Below are 21,515 nucleotides of genomic sequence, written 5' to 3'. Positions count from 1 at the left end.
GAATGACACACATTTAAAAAAAAATTGAGATCAAATTTTATTTTAAATTTGTTTATACATCTTTTAAATATTTATTCAAATATTGTTACAAAAATTTAGATCTAATAGAAAAGTTTTTTTATTACTTACAAAAAGTATAATATTTATTAGTTTATTTTGACGTATTTTTAAATCATTCAGAATTATTTTATCAATAACATCTTTTAAATATTTTTTTCTTTTAAAAATTTTTTTGTCAGCAACTAAATCTTTCAAGTACTAAATTAATAATTAACCCCCTAAAGGGTAAAAAGATAAAATCACCCACCCATTCCAACATGAACTAGCATTCTTTCAAACAAGTTCCATCTATAAATAAAAGCCATCACACTCCATTTTCTTTTGTATTCAGAGACCTGAGATTGAAATAGAACACTACTTACTATCTATCTTCATTATTATTCTCCCCAAATAAATTAAGCAATGGCTTCAAGGCCTGGAATACTCACTGATTGGCCATGGAAGCCTCTTGGAAGCTTTAAGGTTATCTTATATATATCTCAAAATAGATGTTATATATTTTTGGTTCATTTATATGCACCCACCCACCAACACTATTGTCAGTGTGTGATGAATTTAATTAGGGTTTATTTTCATCTTCAAAGAGATCAATCAAAGTACATGAACACATACATGCTGTGTTGTTTTCAATAATGTTTTGTCACATACATACACTACATACTGTGTTCAATGAAGACAATGTTACGCAACTTTTCTATATTATTGTACCTTGTCACATTTTTCTAACTCAAGATTCTATACAAGACAATGGTATCTATGTATGATTTATGATTTACATCACATTTAAATATTTAATGGATAATGACTAGACAGAATTACAAAAATTTTGTAGGGACTATCACCTTTAATTTAAAATCTTTTATCAGACATAATTTCTTTTATCATCGTATATTTTGTCCTTTCAAAAATTTTCATATATATTTTAGCTATATATTTTTTTTTTACCAAAAATATGAGATTCGAACTCGCAATTTTTTTATTGAGTATGGGGAGACTATGCCATTTGAGCTATTACTCATTGGCATATTTCAGCTATAATTATCAGTTTAAGTTGTATACATTATATTTTTTATTAAATGCTGTCTTTTTTTGAACTTTGCATTAACGCGTGATGTTTATGCACTGAATTATTTTTTTAGAATATAATAAAAATTCTAACTAATTTTTATTTTTTTTATTTTGCAGTATCTGGTATTAGCACCATTTGCGTTTCATAGCACTTATTGCATGTTTGTGAAGGATAAGAGTGAAAGAGATATATCGACTTTTCTGATTGTGCCATTTTTGCTATGGAGGATGCTTCACAACCAGATTTGGATCACACTCTCTCGTTACCGAACTGCTAAAGGCAATGCCATAATTGTTGACAAGGGAATTGAGTTTGATCAAGTTGATAGAGAAAGAGATTGGTAACTTGTCATTTTATATTTTATATTTTATTGTGGAATAAATGACCATTTGTATTCATAAAAGATGAAAACGCTGACATATGTACCTACATTCAATCAAAACTAAACTTGTACCCATGCAAGATGCCTTTTGTGTCACAAAAATACTCTGTTTTTGGAGGGTTGGAGCGCCACGTAGAATATTTTTGTCACACGAAAGACATCTTATGTAGGTACAAAGTTAGTTTCGATTTAATATGAGTACATAGGTCAGTGTTTTTATCTTTTATGAATACAAATGGTCATTTATTCTTTTATTATGGTATATAACTCTCATCATGCATGAACACAAAATCTTATATTATTTAATTATTAGAAATATTATTATAAGTCGATTTTATTGTAAGTTACTTTTTCTTATAATTTAAGTAGGATGAGATTATATTTCTAGCACATCTCTCAAACTAAAATTTCTTTAGATTTGTTTAAACTTTTTGCATAATATTTTTTTATTTGTCTTATTGGTTTTTTTTCTCATTTTGGAATAAAAAAAATTAAACTTTAAACTTTTCGATAAAGTTTTAGTATATATCATAAAATAAATAATTTCTCTCAAAAACTTAATGATATAATGAAAGAGGAATATTATTAGAGAATTATCAAAATTTATTATTTGGGATCATTAGTTAACCATTAATGTTTAAAAATATAAGATAAAGTATCTTGTTGAATTACAAAATTAAAAAAATTAAATTGATAACTAAATAATAATAAAAAATAATAAATGATAATAATTTTTTAACATATCTCATAATAAAATACATAAATAATTATATATTTAATGGATCCAGTAAGGATAAAGTCTTTTATAAAGTTTATGAGTGATATCCATCAGAATTTCTGATTTTTAGGTTAAATTAAACCCAATTAATTTTAAGATAATATTAAAATCTATTAACTTAATTATAAATGTCCATGCTCCATATAATTATTCTTTAGATTAATTAGATAGACGCATTATTAGCCTGTTATTAACTTATTATTAGTGGGCCAAATGATGCCTCTAACAAATTCACTTAATTGTGAGATGTTTTGCCTACTGATAGTATTAATTAGTATAATTAATTAATATTAACTTAACCCGTACCTTATTTATTCTAATAATAAGATACAATAATTAAAGATTTAAATTAAATTAAGAAACTTTGTCTTAGAAAGATAAAAAATTTAAAAGTTTAATAATATGATCTACATAGTTAATTAATTTTTACCTGGACCAATATTATAATATTTTTATTCTTCTTTTACTTGCATCACATTTTTTAAGGAAGAAGATATTCGTAGATTTTTCCACCAACAATTGGAAGCCACGTTACATTTATGACCATTTAAAAATATATTATTTATTTATTTTCTTTCGTTTATGAATTAATGGAGATAGAAATTGCCCCCACATTATATACGAAAAAGAAATTTTGCATTCATCGTGAATAGTACATTTCGTTGCACGGAGAAGAATAACTGGACCATGTGCATTATTTTCGTTTTCCTATTTAAGATTTGATACTTTTTCCCCTTATATCATTAAATCGTAGTATCATCATATGTTATGATGCGCCAAAAATATCAATATACCACTAAATTGAGTTTGTTTAATGATTAGCTCGTGAATTTCCTTAAATAAGTATTGGAGATTTGAAAATGAAACTCCAATCTTTAGCAGTGAAAAGAAAAAAAAATCAAACATATGATTAGAATCTTTAATTTTATTTTTTATTTTGTGTTCAAGTTCAATATTAAATTCTAAATCTTCCAAAAAGTAGAATTGAAAAAATATAAAAAAAAATTGATTTGCTGTATAATTTTTTCCCCCTTTGAAGCCATAGTAATTGTTGATGTTAATTGTTCACTGTTATTAGTTGAGGGTAGCTGGCATAGTGAGACTTGTATTCATAACACTTTTAAGTTGTGAACAGAACTCATAGGGTAGGTAACCTAAAAATTGTAGACCATTATTTTACTACACATTCTTAAATGCCATGCATCGATTCTCAATGAGATTTGTCGGGATTCTAATTTTAAAATATCCAATTGTTGGTTGCATGGATGCAGGGATGACCAGATAATATTCAATGGGTTTCTATACTACCTAGCAGCGTACACACTGAATGGGGCATCACATCTTCCAGTGTGGAGAACAGATGGAGTTATTATGGTGTTCCTTCTCCATGCGGGTCCAGTGGAGTTCCTTTATTATTGGCTCCACAGAGCCCTTCATCATCATTTCCTTTACTCCAGATACCATTCTCATCACCATTCTTCTGTTGTCACCGAGCCCATTACTTGTGAGTAGCAGAGTAACAATCCTCTTAACTAATTCTCTCATTGTTATTATTGTTGAAGGTTACTTATCATAGTGACGGACCACTCCATTCTCTAGGACATGTTTCTCTCTTACAACTAGATAATATTAATTTATTTTTCACTTTAACTATATGTATAAAAAATCAAACATATATTAATTAAAGTTAAAATGATTGCAGCTGTGATCCATCCATTTGCAGAACACATAGCGTATTTTATGCTGTTTGCGATACCAAAGCTGACAGTAGTGTTCACAAAAACAGCATCAGTAGGGGCCATGGTTGCGTATGTCACATACATTGATTTCATGAATAATATGGGTCACTGCAATTTCGAGCTCCTTCCCCATTCCCTCTTTTCCATCTTTCCTCCTCTCAAGTTTCTCCTCTACACCCCTTCGTAAGTCTTTTTTTTTTTCTTTAATAAATGTCATTTTCAGTCCTTAATAATTTGTTCGATGTACTTTTCACCCTTTAAGAAATCAAAAAATTCAAATTGGTTTCTATCTATTTTGATATATGTATGTTTCAGTCTCTGATTAGAGACCAAAAAAGACATTACCCAAGACTGAAAAGACATTTACTCAAAATTAATAGAGACTGAAATGTACATATTTAAATTTTTTAAAAAATAAAAAATCTATCGGACAAATGGTTAAAGAGCGAAAAGAACATTTACTTTTTTTCTTTAATTACTCATCACGAATATCCTAAGTTTTAAAGTGGCCAGGTTTAATCGCATGCATGACAAATATTAAGAAATTAATATTTTATGTTTATACTATTAAAATTTAGTGGTTAGAATTTAAAGTGTCAACTAAGTATCGGATAAAAATAATAAATTTTATTAGTTATGTAATATTATACTGATATAGAAAAATAATATGTCTTTGTGAAAATATATATTTTGTTGGTCATGTAGTATAACTTTAAAAAAATCGAATCACTCATTGAATTAATAAAATTATAGATTCAAAAATTTAAATGTTCAATTGGGATTAAAATGGATATAATAAAATAATATATTTATATATAAAAGATATATTTTTTATAAAAATTATTTTTATATTTTATTATTTTAAAATAGTTAACCATTAAAAAATGTATCAGTTGGATCAATCAATCAATTTTTTGTTAATTTTTTTTATTTTTTAATCGATTTATTGCTGATTGGTTCTATTTGATTCTGAGAACCATAATATTTTTAAAAAAAATAATTTAATCAATTTCTCAAAAAATCAGATCTATTTCAATTGGTTTATCAAATGTTTTTTACCTATTTTATAAACTTTTTTTATCCATCTTTCACAACAGATTTTTTTACTAAATTGATCCAGTTAGATATTTGATTTTTAGTTAATCCAATTAAATCGATCAATTCGATCAGGCTTTTAGAATTATAGTTACAGTAAATTAGTAGGTATCACTTTTTTACTTTATGTTAATTATTTTTTTAGCAGATAATAAAATTGAATTCCAATTTTTTTAATACAAATTTCTGTTATTATATCATAAGATATTTATCTAAAAATTTAAATTTTTAAATAGAAGTATATAAATATCACGAGGTTGGGTGTTCAGTAAATGCAGTTTCTGAGGAGCCTCCTAACTGTCACTGCTGGCAGCTTTCTACAACAACAGAAAAACATTATTATTATTATTAATTACCAGACATCATATTAATTGTTTCTCGTGGGAGTTAGTTATTGGTCAAAACATATATAGGTTATGTAGCTTTCGTTGGTCCAACAAAGAGTTTACATATTCAGATATTTTAATCTAATATTAAATATTAATTCTTTGTATGACATAAAATAACAAACAGGAATGTGCATGCTTTTTCTCCAAAAAATGTCGGCTCCATATAAACATACGTTATTAATAATGATCAATATTTGGATGTTCTACCTAGGAACTAATTAAGGAACTAATTAAGGTCGTTATTTAGGTCTAATTTAGGTAAATAATTTAATTAAATTTAAAAAATATTTAAATAATAAATAATTATATTAAAATTAGTTTATAAATAAATTATTTTGTGTTTAATTTTTTAATTTTAAAAGTATTTATTTAAAAAATATATAATAAAAAATTTTTTAGTATAAGAGAAGCTATTTTTTTTTATTTCTCCATAAACACTTAAATAACTTCTTAAAAAGTTATAATTTGGTTTTACAAATTACACAAAATATTAAAGTCCGTTTGAAAAGTTTCTAAAATTACTTTTTTGAGTTTTTGACTTATGAAAAATTGTAATAGTATTAATATTTAGTGCAATTTTTAAAATCAAATTATAGCTTTCTAAGAAACTATTTAAGTGTTTATAAAGAAGTTAAAAAATAACTTCTCTCATAATAAAAATTTTTTTTATCATATTTTTTTAAAATAAGTATTTTTAAAACTAAAAAAAACCAAATACAAAATAATTTATTTATAAACTACTTTTAATATAAACATTTATTGTTTAAGTTATTTTTTAAAAAAAAGCTTAATTAAGCTAGTTGTTTATTCAAACTAGACTATACTATTAAGTTTCATAAATCTAAAACTCAGAAAAATAATTTTTAAAGTTTCTCGAATAGGCTCTTAGTCACGCATTGTTGTAATTTAAAGGTCCTATTATTTGAAAAAAATTTAAAAAATGACATATGTTAAATAGAGTGCCACTTAATTAAAAATGGCTCATTTTTTTTTAGTTCTTAAAGTTAAATTTAAAGTTAATATTCAACTTAGTCATTAAATTTATACGTGAGTTTTAATTTAATCTCTGAAATTTTAATCATTTTTATTTAATTTTTAAATTTTGTAAACATGACACACATTGATTCTGGGAGAATGTTCCATGCACAAATGTTAATAGAGTACTGACATGAATAGTCAATATCACGTTGAAATAAATTTGTAAAAAAATTAGGGCTATCAAAATGGGTCAAATCCATCGGGCCAGTTCGTTTACCAATTTAAATGGGCGAGCTTTACCTCTAAAATTAAGTCCGTTTAAATTTCGGGTTAAACGTGTTGAACCCGATTAACTCGAAAAAATGACGGATTAAACGAGCTAGCTCGCAGGATAAATGGATGGCCTGTTTATTTTTTTATATTTTTTTTAAAAAGTAGCACTTTCAACCAATATTTTTTTTACTCGATCCGAAAATTCGACCAATCAACAAAAAAATATTATTTTTAAAAAAATTTAGACCTAAAAGTGATATTTTTTTATCAAAATATTTTTCAAAAAAAATAAAAGGATAAACGGGCTGGTCCGTTTAACCCATCGGACTGATCATAAATGATCGGAACTGAAAAATTATGGCTCGCGAATGAAGTGGACTTAAACGGTCCAACCCATTTAACCTACGGGTTTAACGGGCCAGCCTAAATGGACCAGACTTGCCAGTTTGACAGCCCCATGTAAAATGATGCAATTTTGGTTTTGACGTTTAAAAAGGACAAAAAATTACTTGTTCTGAACAAATTTTTTTTAATAAATACCACTTATGATGCTGTTTTTCTGACTATTTAAATGTCAAAACTAGAACGATATTGTTTTGCAGAATCAAGTGTGGCATCCAATTATCTACGTCAATATTCATTAATGTCTATGCCTCGAAAATTATTTCAGAGACTAACATAAATCCTATTTGTAAAATTTAGAGAATAAATAAAAATAATTAAAATTTTAAAAATTAAATTAAGACTTATCTGTAAATTTAAAAATTAAATTGGATATTATCTCTTAAATTTAGAATATTAACATTTTGAGTTTAAACTTTATTAAACCTTTATAACAATTAAAATTTAGTATAAATTATTATTTTTATCTATGAATATTCTAAATGCTGATAAGTCATGTAATTTAATATAAACTATTATTTCTAACCATGACTATTGTGAACACTAACAAATCATCAAGTTTGGACTCCACGTCGATTATTGCTATGCACACTAATGTTGGTGAATTGGGTGGGTGATGCAAGGAAGTTGTTTGATAAAAGTTCCCTGAGAGAGGATGTGTCTTTCACGAATTTGGTTACTGGCGATGTCTTAAAAGGTCACGTGGATGATGCTATAACTCTCTAGTGTGATGAGATTGATAAATGTGAATAGGGGTTAGGTTGATCAAGGTTAAGGATAGGGTTATAGTAACTAAAATCTCGATTTAACTCTTAAAATCATTTGATATTATAATTTTAAATGAGTTTATCAATTTTACAAAATTTGTATTAAATTTGACGATTTTACGATTTAAATCTTGTTAAGATTTTAAGTTTTACGTTTTTTATTTACTTTTTTTATTTTACATAAAATCTCGATTTTCTCTACCTTGGATAGGATAGTTTGAAGATGAAACTAAAGTTTGCGAAAGAAATAATTGAAAAAATCTTTATAAGTTTTTAGCGTTTCAGTATTTTTATATTTTTATCAGTTTAAATTTATTTTTTATAAGTATAATTTTAATTTTATTTTTTTAGATAAAGTTTATCAAAATTTAAAATATTTATAAATAAAAATAATAATTTATTTTATTATTTTTTATCATTTTAAAAGATAAAATTAAAATAAAAATACTAATTTTTTTCATAAGATATGAAAAATCTTAATCAAGTTGGTTTAGTAATTAGTTTATTATTCTACTTACATAAATGTCAAAAATTTTAATTTTACCTTATATATACAATAATTCATTAGCCAATCACAAACTCTTAATAAAATTTCGATCTACGATAACACAGAGACTGATTTAATACTATAAAAAAAGAGACAGATTTATTTTTTTTATCAAAAGTTTCAAGTGAGAATTGATTTGTATTTGGAATATTACTCCTTATTTTATGTGTAGCTATTTATTGAAACACATCGCTTTGTTATCTAAAATTAATTGTTAATTTCACTCTATTTCATTCTATGATTACAAGCTAATGAATTCTAAAACAAAAATATTTCTCTTCTAATCATGTATTATCTATAACATTATTTTCAGATTTCATTCTTTGCACCACACCCAATTCAGAACAAATTACTCTCTCTTCATGCCACTCTATGATTACATCTACAACACCACTGATAAATCTTCCGACGACTTACACATCAAAGCGCTAAGTCGCCGCGAAGAAATACCAGAAGTGGTACATATAACACATCTCACAAAACCCGAGTCGATCTACCATCTTCGGCTCGGGTTTGCGTACTTGGCTTCGAACCCTTTCGCGACGAAATGGTATTTGTGGTTGATGTGGCCCGTGACAGCATGGTCCATGACCCTCACATGGGTCTATGGTCGAACCTTCATTGTTGAGAGGAACCGATTGCACAAACTTAACCTTCAAACTTGGGCAATCCCAAAGTACAGTGTCCAGGTATGACTAAATATGATATTTTGGGTTACATATAACATGCACTTCTAATTAATACGTTATTTCTTTCAGTTTGAAACATTTGTTTATTAAAAAACTGGTACATTTACAAGTCAATATATTTTAGTATATAAACTGATTTTGTATATTGAATTGTTAACAAGAGGTTAAATTTTTTAAGATAATACTAAAAAAAAAATAGTCAGAACTTATTTTATTTAGTATTTATTAATTGTTATAATAAAATAAGATAAATTTTAACTATTTTTTGACTAATTTTTTTTTATTACTAAATATTTATGAAGTTTTTAATATATAGAACAAATAACCCTACAAACTGAAATGAGTAGATCAATCTGATTATCTCTATCTACATTAAAATTGGAAAAAAGTGAGCACAAAATACATTACAAAGAAATCTTAATATATATTTATGTTCATAACTTGATTTTTTTTCTAATAAGAGTAAAGTACTAAATTGATCCTTTATGTTTGGGCATAATTCTGTTTTAATCCTTAAGGTTTAAAGTGTTCTATTTGAATCCAAAAAAGTTTCATTTAGCATCAATTTAGTCCCACAGTGAGGTCAAAGTTAAATAATTAACGGAATATTCTACATAATAATAGTACAAGAATAAAATCGATAATCTGGAGAATAAGTACAAGTTCTAGACGCACAAAATCAACGTTGATGCATCAATACATTTATTTATTATTTTTTTTATAATATAAATAAAATATTTTCTATAGAACTAAAGAGAATGATAAATAAATGTATTGATGCATCAACGATTGGTTTTGTGCCTCTGGAGCTGGTACTTGTTCTCCAGATTATCGATTTTGTCTTCTACGATTGCTATGTAGGACATTCCGTTAATGATTTAACTTTAACCCCACTATGGGACTAAGTTGATGCTAAATGAAACTTTTTTGCATTCAAATATGACACTTTAAACCTTAGGAATCAAAACAGAATTACGTCTAAACATAGGAGACCAATTTAGTACTTTACCCTTTTAATAATTAATATCCGTTGAACTCTTAAAAAAAAATCTTGGTTAACTTATTTTTTCCAAATCATTTATTTATTTGATTGTGTGTAGTACTTGATGCAATGGCAAAATGTGGCTATCAACAAAATGATTGAGGAAGCAATTTTGGAAGCAGACAAAAAAGGCACAAAAGTGGTGAGCCTAGGCCTAATGAATCAAGGAGAAGAACTCAACATATATGGAGGCTTATATGTTAGTAGGCATCCAAAGCTAAAAGTGAAAATTGTTGATGGAAGTAGCCTTGTAGTTGCTCTTGTTCTTAACACCATTCCTAAAGGAACAACTCAAGTTTTACTTAGGGGAAAACTTAACAAGGTTGCTTATGCCATTGCCTTCAAATTGTGCCAACAAGGCATTAAGGTCAGCCAACTTTCTAATTTTTCTTCATTTTTTAAAAAATAGTAATTTTAAAAATATTTTCTGTGTACATATATAGTTTAAATAATTATGTTACATGTACATAAAAAATTAGTTATTAAATCAACTACTTAGATAAAATATATATTAAAATATAAAATATATATTTAAAATAAATTAAATAACACATATATTTATATATAAATATATAGTGATTAATTTAAATAATTATGTTACGTATACACAAAATATTAGTTACTAAATCAACTACTTATATAAAATATATATATTTAAAATGAGTTAAATAACATACATATTTATTCATTATATATTACATATATTTATATATAAATATATAATAACTATTTTTTTTTTGTACATGTATTATTTTTTATCTTCAAATAAGCCCGCTTTATTAATCGATAGTTAATTAGTTAGCTTCTGAATTAAATTTGTATATCTTTTATTTATGTGTTTTAAGACAAATGTTGGACTTTGTTTTTGGTATATTATCCAAAAATTAATATATTTAGATACAAAATATTTTGGATATATAATTAAACTCATAAATTAGTAGCTAATCTCCTACCCGTTGCATTAAATTTTTTGGGTCCTATATATATTGGACTCACATTTCTATCTGCAGAACATACCCTATAAGAGTAATCCCTAATTTGCATATAACTTATCTAAAATTTTAAAATTTTTATACAATATTTAAATACATTAATTTTTCAATGCGATGATATTTATTTTGAGATTTTAAATCTAAAGCCTTCTCTATTCTGTTAACTTTGTTTTAGGTTGCTACAATGCATGAGGATGATTATGTGAAGCTCAAGAAGTCGTTTAACAGCTCTGAAGCTAATTTGGTCATTGGCCTAAATTACACTCAGACGGTAATAATTATTTTAGAGGCTAATTACTCTGTCGGTTTTTATAATTTTATCGAATTTTTTATTATATCTCTATACATTTTTTTTAATTGAATTTTTATACGATATTAAATTTGTAACTATGTTCTTATCATGATGACAAAAATATTAGAATTAGCGAAATATTTTCTGTTGATCCTAGCATTTTTGTTATGACAATGACTTAATTATAAAATCTAACATGATACAAGGACCTATAAAAAAATTTATAGAAATCTAATTAAAAATTCAGTAAAATTTGTAGGGAGCGACAAAGTAATTAGAGAAAAGGACAAATAGGTCCCTGACCTTTTGTCGTGCGGACATTTTCGTCCCTGACCATTGAAAAATACTTTTAAATCCCTGACCTTCACAAAATTTGGACAGATCAGTCTCTCGTCCAAATGTCTCCGTCAGGACTGATCCGTCCAAATGCCTCCGTCAGGGACTGATCCGTCCAAGTTTTGTGAAGATTAGGGACTTAAAAGTATTTTTTAATGGTCAGGAACAAAAATATCTGCGGGACAAAAAATCAGAGACCTATTGAAGTAATTAAACTTTATTTTGTTATAATAACCCAAATTTACTTCTTTTTTACTTTTGGATGTTCAACTTATAAGTTGAAATTATTCTAAGGTACTTGATTACTTATATTTCAATAATTTGAATTAATTTTATTGGATATATAAAGGTATGGTTAGTGGGGGAAGGATTGACAAAAGAGGAAGAGATGAAGGCACCAAAAGGAACATTATTTATTCCATACTCTCAGTTCCCTCCAAAGAAATACCGAAAAGATTGCTCATACCATTACACCCCATCAATGGTTGCTCCAAATTCTGTTGAAAATCTTCACTCTTGCGAGGATTGGTTGCCAAGGAGGGTGATGAGTGCATGGCGCATAGCTGGAATAGTACACTCATTAGAAGCATGGAATGAACATGAATGTGGCTACACTATGCACAACATTGACAAGGTTTGGAATGCAACTCTTCAACATGGTTTCCAACCTCTCAATGTCCCTAATCATACAATTACTTAATTAATTATATTACCCCATATACTTAATTAATATAATCAATGCTTTGTGGCTGGGTATTATTCCCAGGTAATGCTAGGTAGACAAAAAAAACAGCCAAAATTTGCCTTATTTAGCATTTATTAATTGTTGCGACAATTAATGAATATTAAATAAGACAAGTTATGACTGTTTTTGGTTGATTTTCTTTGGTTACCAAATATTTTCGATAGTTATTGCCTTACTTTTCTTATTTACAATCAAATTAAGTATGGTATGCTATGTATTGTGCTGAAGTTAATTAATTATAAGCAAGTGATTGATGGCTGGATATTTGGTGGTAGTTATCTATATCTATATATTATGTATGTATGTACATCCGAGATCTACTTCAATCAATATATTTATATGTTGCCTTTCAAATTTCAATTACAATATGGGAACCATGTTAGAATAAATACAATAATGTTTGGAAGATAATAAGAAATTAATCCAAATAACTTAAAGTTATTTTATTTTGTATTAATTAATTATTATTGTTGGAATAATGATATAATTTTAGATATAATAAATGTGTAATTACATGTATATGATTATGTTATGTAGTAAAGTAATTTAGATATTATTGTCTTTTAATATTATTGAAAATCAATTCAAACAACTTAAAATTACTTTAATTAATATTTATTAATTATTGTTAAAATAATAGTGTATTTTTAGATATAATAAATCAAAAACTCTTGATAATTATATTTTTTTATTAATTTTAGCTAGTACAAGTATCAATTTATGTTCAATAAATAAATTTTTTATTAATTTATGTGTATAAATTTTGATAAATATAAATATAAATTATATTGACTTAAGTGGATAAATTCGAATAAATATAAATACAAATTATATGTTTTATCTATATAAATACTTATAAATAAGAGTATAAATTTTTGTTGATAAAATACTGACAAAAAATAATAATATTTATTAATTATATAGTATTACACTGATAATAAATATATAAATATAAATATTATATAAATAAAATTATAGAGGTCAAATATCCAATAAATATCTTTATCTTTCCCTTTACTCCCATTTTTTTAAGACACCCTTTTCATCTCTCTCTCCAGCCACCATATTATTGAGGATAGCAAAGTAATTGACCATAAGAGTGATCAAGAAACTGTTAAAGAAACTGCTTAATGGGTTATTTGTTTTCTGTTTTGTTTTCACTTTTAGACAGTTAATTCATATGTACTGAACTTTAATTTGGGTGAGAGAGGTTGAGTTCATTCTTTGAATTCATTACTCATGTATTGTTACCATTTTCACTCAATGTTAATATTCAATTTATGCTTCTAATTTTATTCATAGTATTTTTTTTCTGATGCATTTCATTGGTCTTTTCTTTTTTTCATGGGTTAATCACAAAATAGTTTTGAATTATTATTTAAACGGTAACAATAATAACCTCTATTTTATTATTGACAAAAATAATTTCGAATAATATAAAAAAATATAAAAAAATGATAATCATAAACAACACAAATAATGAATTAAAAAAAGTCAAATTAAAATTAAAATTCAGATTCTTAACTAATTAATTAATATCAAATTTTAAATTTGAAACATTAGGATTAACAACCAAACACATTCACACTATGTAAAGCTATTTTCAATTCCACTATAACCTCATTTTCGACGTCTGCGGCATAGCCCACACAGTTCCTCTCTGGTACTCCACCGCCACTTGCCGTCGTTATCGGAAACAGCCGTTCAGACGCAGTAGAATGTTGTTGTTCTTCATCACCCCGTTCAGACGCAGTAGAAACCCGCAACACATAGCAACGCCACCGCAAACTCACCTCGCGCTGCTGTCCCACAGCAGTCCGAACCGATGCCGATGCTGTCACAGCGTCACGCTCTGCCGTTGCAGCCTTATGCTGAAGCCGCTATTCATCCTCTTATGGACGAGGTTCTTCTGCGATCGTGAAAAACGAGAAAGCATTTGGGAGAAGAAAATCTGGAGCGGATCACATCTGCCAAGGACACAGCTGGATTCGGTGTTGACACCTTTGAAACGGAAGTCATTTCTTTTCTGTTGGGAATAACAAAACAAAACTCTTTTTTCTTTCTTTCTTACAGAGAAATGAAAATGGTGGGTGATGCTGATGGTGATAGGTAATTTCTTTTCACTCCCACTTTTCTCTTTGAATTGTTGTTCATTTTACTAGATATATGAATAGTTATTTTCATTTTAAAGTGGATGTTTATTTAATTTGGATTGGATTTAACTAGATATAATGAAATTTGCTGGATGTTCATTTTATTAGGTATGTGGATAGTTATTTTTCATTCTAAAGTTGATATTTATTTAATTTGGATTGGATTAAGTCGATATAATGAAATTTGATGAATGTTCATTCAATGACAAACACAGAAAATTATGTTGGGCGCAAAAATAATATACATTATTATTAAAAGATATATTAATCTAAATTCAAAAAATAAAAGTGCACATTAATTATTCGAATTAAAAAAAACAAAAATTGTATATAATAAAATAGAACGAAAGATATTTTTTAAAATATTTTTTTATTATTATTTCTATAAATAAAAAATATATAATCTAAATTAGTAAATTGATCCATTGATTTTAAAAATTTATATGCAACATAATTACATATAATAAAATAGAATGAAAGATAAACAAATAAATAATAAGGATCACTAAATTGAGAATAAAATAAAATACATAAATTTATAAAGAGAATAAACTATAATTGCTTGAATTATAATTTGTAATTAAAAACATCAAAAAGAGAAACAATAAAATTGAAAGATACATAAAGTCATAAAGAGTTATATTAAAAAAATAGAGAATTTAAAATTTATCTTTTGATGAAGAAAAGATGACCACTAGAAAAGGAATAGAAAAAGAAGGTTGAAACTAAGAAGATGATTTAAGAGAATAAAGAAGTGATGACGGTTGGAATTTAAAAATGAGAGAAGACTAAATTTGATTAGGTTAACTAATAGTCAAAATGATAGAAAGATAAAGTGGATTTGAGATTTTAATTAATTTGACTAAATTTATTTGTAATGGAGTCATTTAAAATTTACCGAGTGGAAGGGCCGTCGCTCAACGGATAAAAGTTACTCTAGGGATAACAGGCTGATCTTCCCCAAGAGCTCACATCGACGGGAAGGTTTGGCACCTCGATGTCGGCTCTTCGCCACCTGGGGCTATAGTATGTTCCAAGGGTTGGGTTATTCGCCCATTAAAGCGGTACGTGAGCTGGGTTCAGAACGTCGTGAGACAGTTCGGTCCATATCTGGTGTGGGCGTTAGAGCATTGAGAGGACCTTTTCCTAATACGAGAGGACCGGAAAGGACGCACCTCTGGTGTGCCAGTTATCGTGCCCACGGTAAACGCTGGGTAGCCAAGTGCGGAACGGATATATATATATATATAAGAGTGGGGGCAAAAGCCCCCATATTACACTACCTGGGTCCGTCCTTGTGTTCATTTTACTAGGTGTGTGGATGGTTATTTTCATTATAAACCGACGGTTTGATGGAGAAGAAGCTCGGCGACGCTGAAGCTGGCTGGTGACGGAGGGATTGACAGCTCATGAGGGTTCGGGGAGAGGTATGTAACGGTAAAAGGGTTAGAAGGTGCGTGGAGGTAAAGTGTAAAAGGTGAAAGTAGAGTTTTTAGGAGGGTAATTTGTGATGAACTTTTTTTTTATTTTTATCTTCTGTGGGCAACAAATGCAGCCCATTGTTCATGTATTTTACAATCTTTGTTGTCTACCTAGTTGAACTCTAATTCAAAAATATGCACGAAATAGTCAACCATAAAATGATGCATTCTCCGTTAATGAAAGTGTCTAATGTAACAAATAGAGAAACATATATGGCAAACAGAGATGCCTAGCTGGACTCATTCCCAAATTTTCCAATTCATTAACCCTAATCCTCAATTTTAAAATCAGAATGTGATGTATTTGAATAGAGGTTCAATCATGGATAGAGCTGGAATGAAGCGAAGGTCTGGATCAATGACAAAAGAATGCAATGATAGGTGTGAAGAATATATTTCGAAGTGATACAATGGTACGTGTCTCTGCTTTCTTGTTGGTATTGCTCTGAAATTGAAGATGAATGCTAACTCAGGGAGGTGGTTTTTTTGGTGCCCACTATGGAAGGCAACCATGATTTGTTTTTGCTTTTCAATGGGTCTTCGTTGTTGTTCCTATTTTAATATCTTTTTGGCACCTTTTGATTCATCACTATTATTCATCGCTTGTTAGTTTGTGTTTTTGACAGAATAAAAATTAAAATTATAAATATTTTTAATGTATTGATGAATGGGAAGAGAAATACATGATCAAAGAGGAGGAATGTTCTTGGAACAACAAATTTATGGTCTCTTCACGTGAAAAACTCAAAAACAAGAGCATTAGGAAGCTATCCAAGTTAATGGAGTGTGAGGACATAGTCCCCATAATGTTGCCTGTTTTTACTAAAGATGAAGAAAAAATTGAAGAGAATTAAAATTCTTCTAATCATGATATGTATTGAGGTTGTAATTGACGTCTTCATTAATTTTGTTGCTCTATTTAAGTACTGATTTGTACTAATGCTAAATAGTGGATGAAGAGTAAATGTCAATTATTAGAGTATATTTTGATAACTATGGATATACTAAATTTGGTTGAAACATTGAATGACAACTTTTGTGTTGTATTTTGATGAGAATCTGATGTGTATTATGTTTTTTAAAGTGCAGTAAAACTAAATAGAATACTTATAGTATAAACTTCATAATTAGCATTTAAATATAATATATCTGATCACATTAACAATAACAATTTACATAACATTTATCAACAATTCTCAAAAAGTGAATTAACATTTTCTGTAATTTAAGCATAATCTATGATCAAGTGAAACTATTTAGATGACCTAAGCTAAATAATGTACCATAATAAGTATTAAACATAGTAAAACACAACTTAGTACAATAATTTTCAAAACAACTTACACAATTCATCCAAAAAGCTCATTAACACCTAAAAAAAAGAATACTAAATTAGTTCCACAATATCAAAAGATCCTAATACATTGATTTCATGTACAGCAGTTTAATCTTCCTCAACTTGGAATGTCTCAATTGGCAGTACATTAGTGACCTGGTCTTTACATCTTTATTGTTTTCATCATGCACCTCAAAAACAATATTACCCTTCTTTTGACCCTCATCTTCAGCATTATTGTACTAATCTTCTAGCACCTCATGTTCTCCTTGTCTTTCATCATTAGCACAAACATCTTCATCATCTACCTCTACAACTTCTACCTCATCATCAGATACCTTAATTTGATCTACGTATTCGGAATTTTTTATAACAGGATGCTCAAAATATAAGTGAATTCTATTACCGTTTTTCATAGCTATCTCACACATACTAACAACATTAGCATCCCTTTTAAGCGGTCTTAAACTATTTGATAAGTCAAAATTGGATTCCAACCAATAAACTTTCTTAATCCCAGTGTAACCTAAATCGAGAAATAATCCTTCTTCTACCAGAAATAAATTACAAATATCCACACATATCCTGTCAATGTTGCTAACAGAGTAATAATATTTTCAGAATATTGCCTTCCACCCTTTTGATTGCTCTTTAACTTACCTATGTGGTGCATTATGAATGTTATGAATGATGACATCTGAAATTCCAAGCAAAAAAGCGATACATTTTAATACTAATAAAACTCCAATCAACTGCTAAAATTATTCTTTTGAAACAGGAAAAAAAAAAGAAACTAACTAAACTGTAACCAATGCAATACAACAAACAACTTATATGCTTGAAAACAAAATTTTAACGCCCAAAAATCAACATGGTCACATATTTAGTTGTCATTTTTTTCATCAAAAACCATATAACAACATAAACAACATAAAATTTTTAACGGAGAAGAGAATATGTATACCTTGTCGGATGAACAACAACCAAGATGTGACAATGCCTTTCTAAACCAACGATGCAGCGACGATGGATGGACGATGGTGACTCGATCTGAAGGAGAAGATGGAGAGACGACAATAACTGCAGCGTTAATTCTTTTACTCACTTTGACCCTTTTTTTATAGTGTTAGTCTATTAGAATGTTTTAACTTCTCAATACATTATGGGAATTAGGTTATTAATTGAGGATTAGGGTTGATGAATTAGAAAATTTGAAAATGGGTCTGATTAGACATTTTTATTTGTCACATATACTTCTTCGTTTGTCATCATATCATATATTTTTATTAACGGACAATATATTATTTGACAATTGAACACTTTGTACATATTTTTAAATTATTTAAGATTATTTTTGTTAATAATCAAAATGAGAGTTATTATTATCAATGTTTGAATAATTCAAAAATATTTTTGGTGGTTAATCTTTTTTAATATATGCATCATGCCTTTGGTAGTTAGAGAGGTTAGAATTAAGAGAAAAACAAAAAAATGTCAACCGTGTTGATGATTGAAATTATATTCTATTTATTTTTGTCATAAAATTATTAGTCTCAATTTTTAAATAAATCGAAAAAAAAATATGAATGATTGTAAACTCCTAATTTTTTTTTAACTTGGATGGTTGGAGTTAGTGTCACTCCATCAAAATTCAAAAACGCTAAGACACGTGGCACTTAATTAAAGAGTGATAATCATGTCTGATTCAACTAACCATTTAATTTGACTAATTTTGTTGAAAAAATATCTTATTATAGTGATACGTGCGTGGAAGATGAGATACACAGTGGAAGGAAAAGTTGTTGGATAATTAAGAACACTCTATCATTTTGATAGATAGATTCTGATTGATGGAGAAAGTGGACGAATCAGATTCACATTTTCCACAAATGATTCTCTCTTATAAAACTGGATCCATTTGACGCCGCTCATGCAATGCAACCACAATTTAATTGAATTTTTATTCCTTGTATTTTACATTGACACATACTAAATTGGAAAAAGAAAAATACTAGAAGATAAATAAATTAATTTTGTAATAAGTTCGATCAATTTTTTAATTTTTATATTTTTATTTTTTTATTAAATTTTTTGAGAATAATAATACTATATAATCAATAAATATTATTTTTGTCGGAGGATAAGAAGACAAAACAAAAAACAGATTTTGTTAATTTGAAAAAAAAAAAAAACAGAATCTGTTACTTAACAACTAAGTGGTGCAATAAAAGGGAATTTAATTCCTTCAACATACATCCGTCTCCATAATAATCTTTCTCCTTTTTCCTCTTAACCCTCTTTTCAAGAATAATCCTTTCACACCACTAGACACGATGACATTGACCATACAATAATAATCCCCCCGGACCCCATAATATAATGTTTCTTATACATAAGACATTGCATAGTTGTTCACGTGTGAGATGTGACAATCATAATTTAACCACTAACAAGAGGGGCTTAGCAATTTATAACAACTTTCTTTCTCACAAAATCAGCCTCTCAAGACCAGATTAAATCCACCAGTTCGATGCGGTTAAGAACCGCCACTAAATTGGTCTGATTTAAGATAATAATCGCTAGACAATAATCGATCATAAAAAACTGAAAATTTAGTTAGATGTAAATTTTTAATGACTAACTTATTTAAAATAATAAATTATAAATTCTTTTTAAAAGAATTATATATTTTATACATAAATATATTATTTTATTATATTAGATGTAAATTTTTAATGATTAATTTATTCGATTGGAATAATGAATTTTGTGTGAAAATTAGTAAAGCTAATTTTAGAAAATAAATAAATAAATAAATAATAACTAAATAAAATGAAAGGTAATAAACAATCCTAGTTTATAACCTTAGGATTTTAATGGTTGAAAAAGAAAAGAATTATATACCTCTAATTGATGGATGGTTCATATTGAAGAGACTCACCTATAAATTGAGTTTTTCTTTAATTCATTTCAATCAAGTCATCCAGATAGAATAACATAAGATTTCTTTGAGTAGTTTTCTCCTATATTTGATAGAGAGAAGTATGTTCTCCTTTTGTCAAGAGAGAGTGTTATTGTAGTCTCCTTGTGATAGAGAGAAGTTGTAATTCTCAAAGAAAATTATTCAATTATTTCCATATTTTATACAAATTTCTAATTTTTCATCTCTATATTTTGCTGTGTCATTTGTCTGGTACCTAACAGTGGTATTAGAGCCAAAGGTTGCTGATTAATATATTTTTTTTTCTCCGCTGCGAGTTACCGTCTAAAAAAAAATGGCAGCAAAGTATGAAATTCCAAAATTCAGTGGGAGTAATTTTTCCATATGGAAATTGAAGATAAAAGCCATTATGAGAAAAGACAATTGCGTGACAGCAATTGAAGGTAGACCCACTGGAATTACAGATGAAAAATGGAAGGAGATGGACAACAATGCTGTTGCAAACTTACACTTGGCACTAGCTGACTCAGTTTTATCAAGTGTAGCAGAGAAAAAGACAGCAAAGGAAATTTGGGATGCTCTCACAAAATTATATGAAGTCAAGTCACTTCACAACAAGATATTCTTGAAGAGAAGACTTTATACTCTTCGAATGAGTGAGTCCACATCGGCAACGGATCACATCAACAATCTAAATACGCTATTTTCCCAACTCTCATCGTTGGAATATACCATAGCGGAAAACGAACGTGCAGAGCTCTTACTTCAAAGTCTACCAGATTCATATGATCAGCTAATCATTAACTTAACTAATAATGTTTTGACTGATTATCTTTCTTTTGATGACATGGCTGCTGCGGTTCTTGAAGAAGAATCTAGGCGCAAGAATAAGGAAGATAGATTAGAGAGCTCAAAACAAGCAGAGGCTTTGTTGATGACAAGAGGAAGATCAATGGAGCGTGGTTCCAGTGGGAGTCAAAGTAGACCAAAGTCACAAAGTAAGAAGCAGATCAAATGCTACAATTGTGG

At 27.8% G+C, this 21,515-nt stretch overlaps 1 protein-coding gene across 1 annotated transcript; it reads left to right on the top strand.

Annotated features, from left to right (window-relative positions):
* The first annotated feature begins 384 nt into the window (after positions 1-384).
* On the top strand, positions 385-12,615 carry LOC107472630 (very-long-chain aldehyde decarbonylase CER1). Its single transcript, XM_016092137.3, has 8 exons — positions 385-522; positions 1,246-1,469; positions 3,561-3,793; positions 3,992-4,211; positions 8,793-9,168; positions 10,269-10,577; positions 11,378-11,473; positions 12,180-12,615. The coding sequence occupies exons 1-8, from the start codon at positions 463-465 to the stop codon at positions 12,528-12,530; spliced, it is 1,869 nt and encodes a 622-aa protein (XP_015947623.1). The 5' UTR covers positions 385-462; the 3' UTR covers positions 12,531-12,615.
* The last annotated feature ends 8,900 nt before the right edge of the window (positions 12,616-21,515 follow it).

The sequence above is a fragment of the Arachis duranensis genome, chromosome 2, assembly GCF_000817695.3.
Source record: "Arachis duranensis cultivar V14167 chromosome 2, aradu.V14167.gnm2.J7QH, whole genome shotgun sequence".
Classification (NCBI taxonomy): domain Eukaryota; kingdom Viridiplantae; phylum Streptophyta; class Magnoliopsida; order Fabales; family Fabaceae; genus Arachis; species Arachis duranensis.
The sequence above is the reverse complement of the archived record's forward strand: the minus strand, read 5'-3'. Positions and strand labels throughout refer to the sequence as shown.

Excerpts from the sequence above, each read along its gene's own strand:
- LOC107472630 (XM_016092137.3), top strand. The coding sequence starts at position 463 with ATGGCTTCAAGGCCTGGAATACTCACTGATTGGCCATGGAAGCCTCTT. Across the intron at positions 1,470-3,560 it reads GTTGATAGAGAAAGAGATTG|GGATGACCAGATAATATTCA; the intron begins GTAACTTGTCAT and ends GCATGGATGCAG. Across the intron at positions 9,169-10,268 it reads TCCCAAAGTACAGTGTCCAG|TACTTGATGCAATGGCAAAA; the intron begins GTATGACTAAAT and ends GATTGTGTGTAG.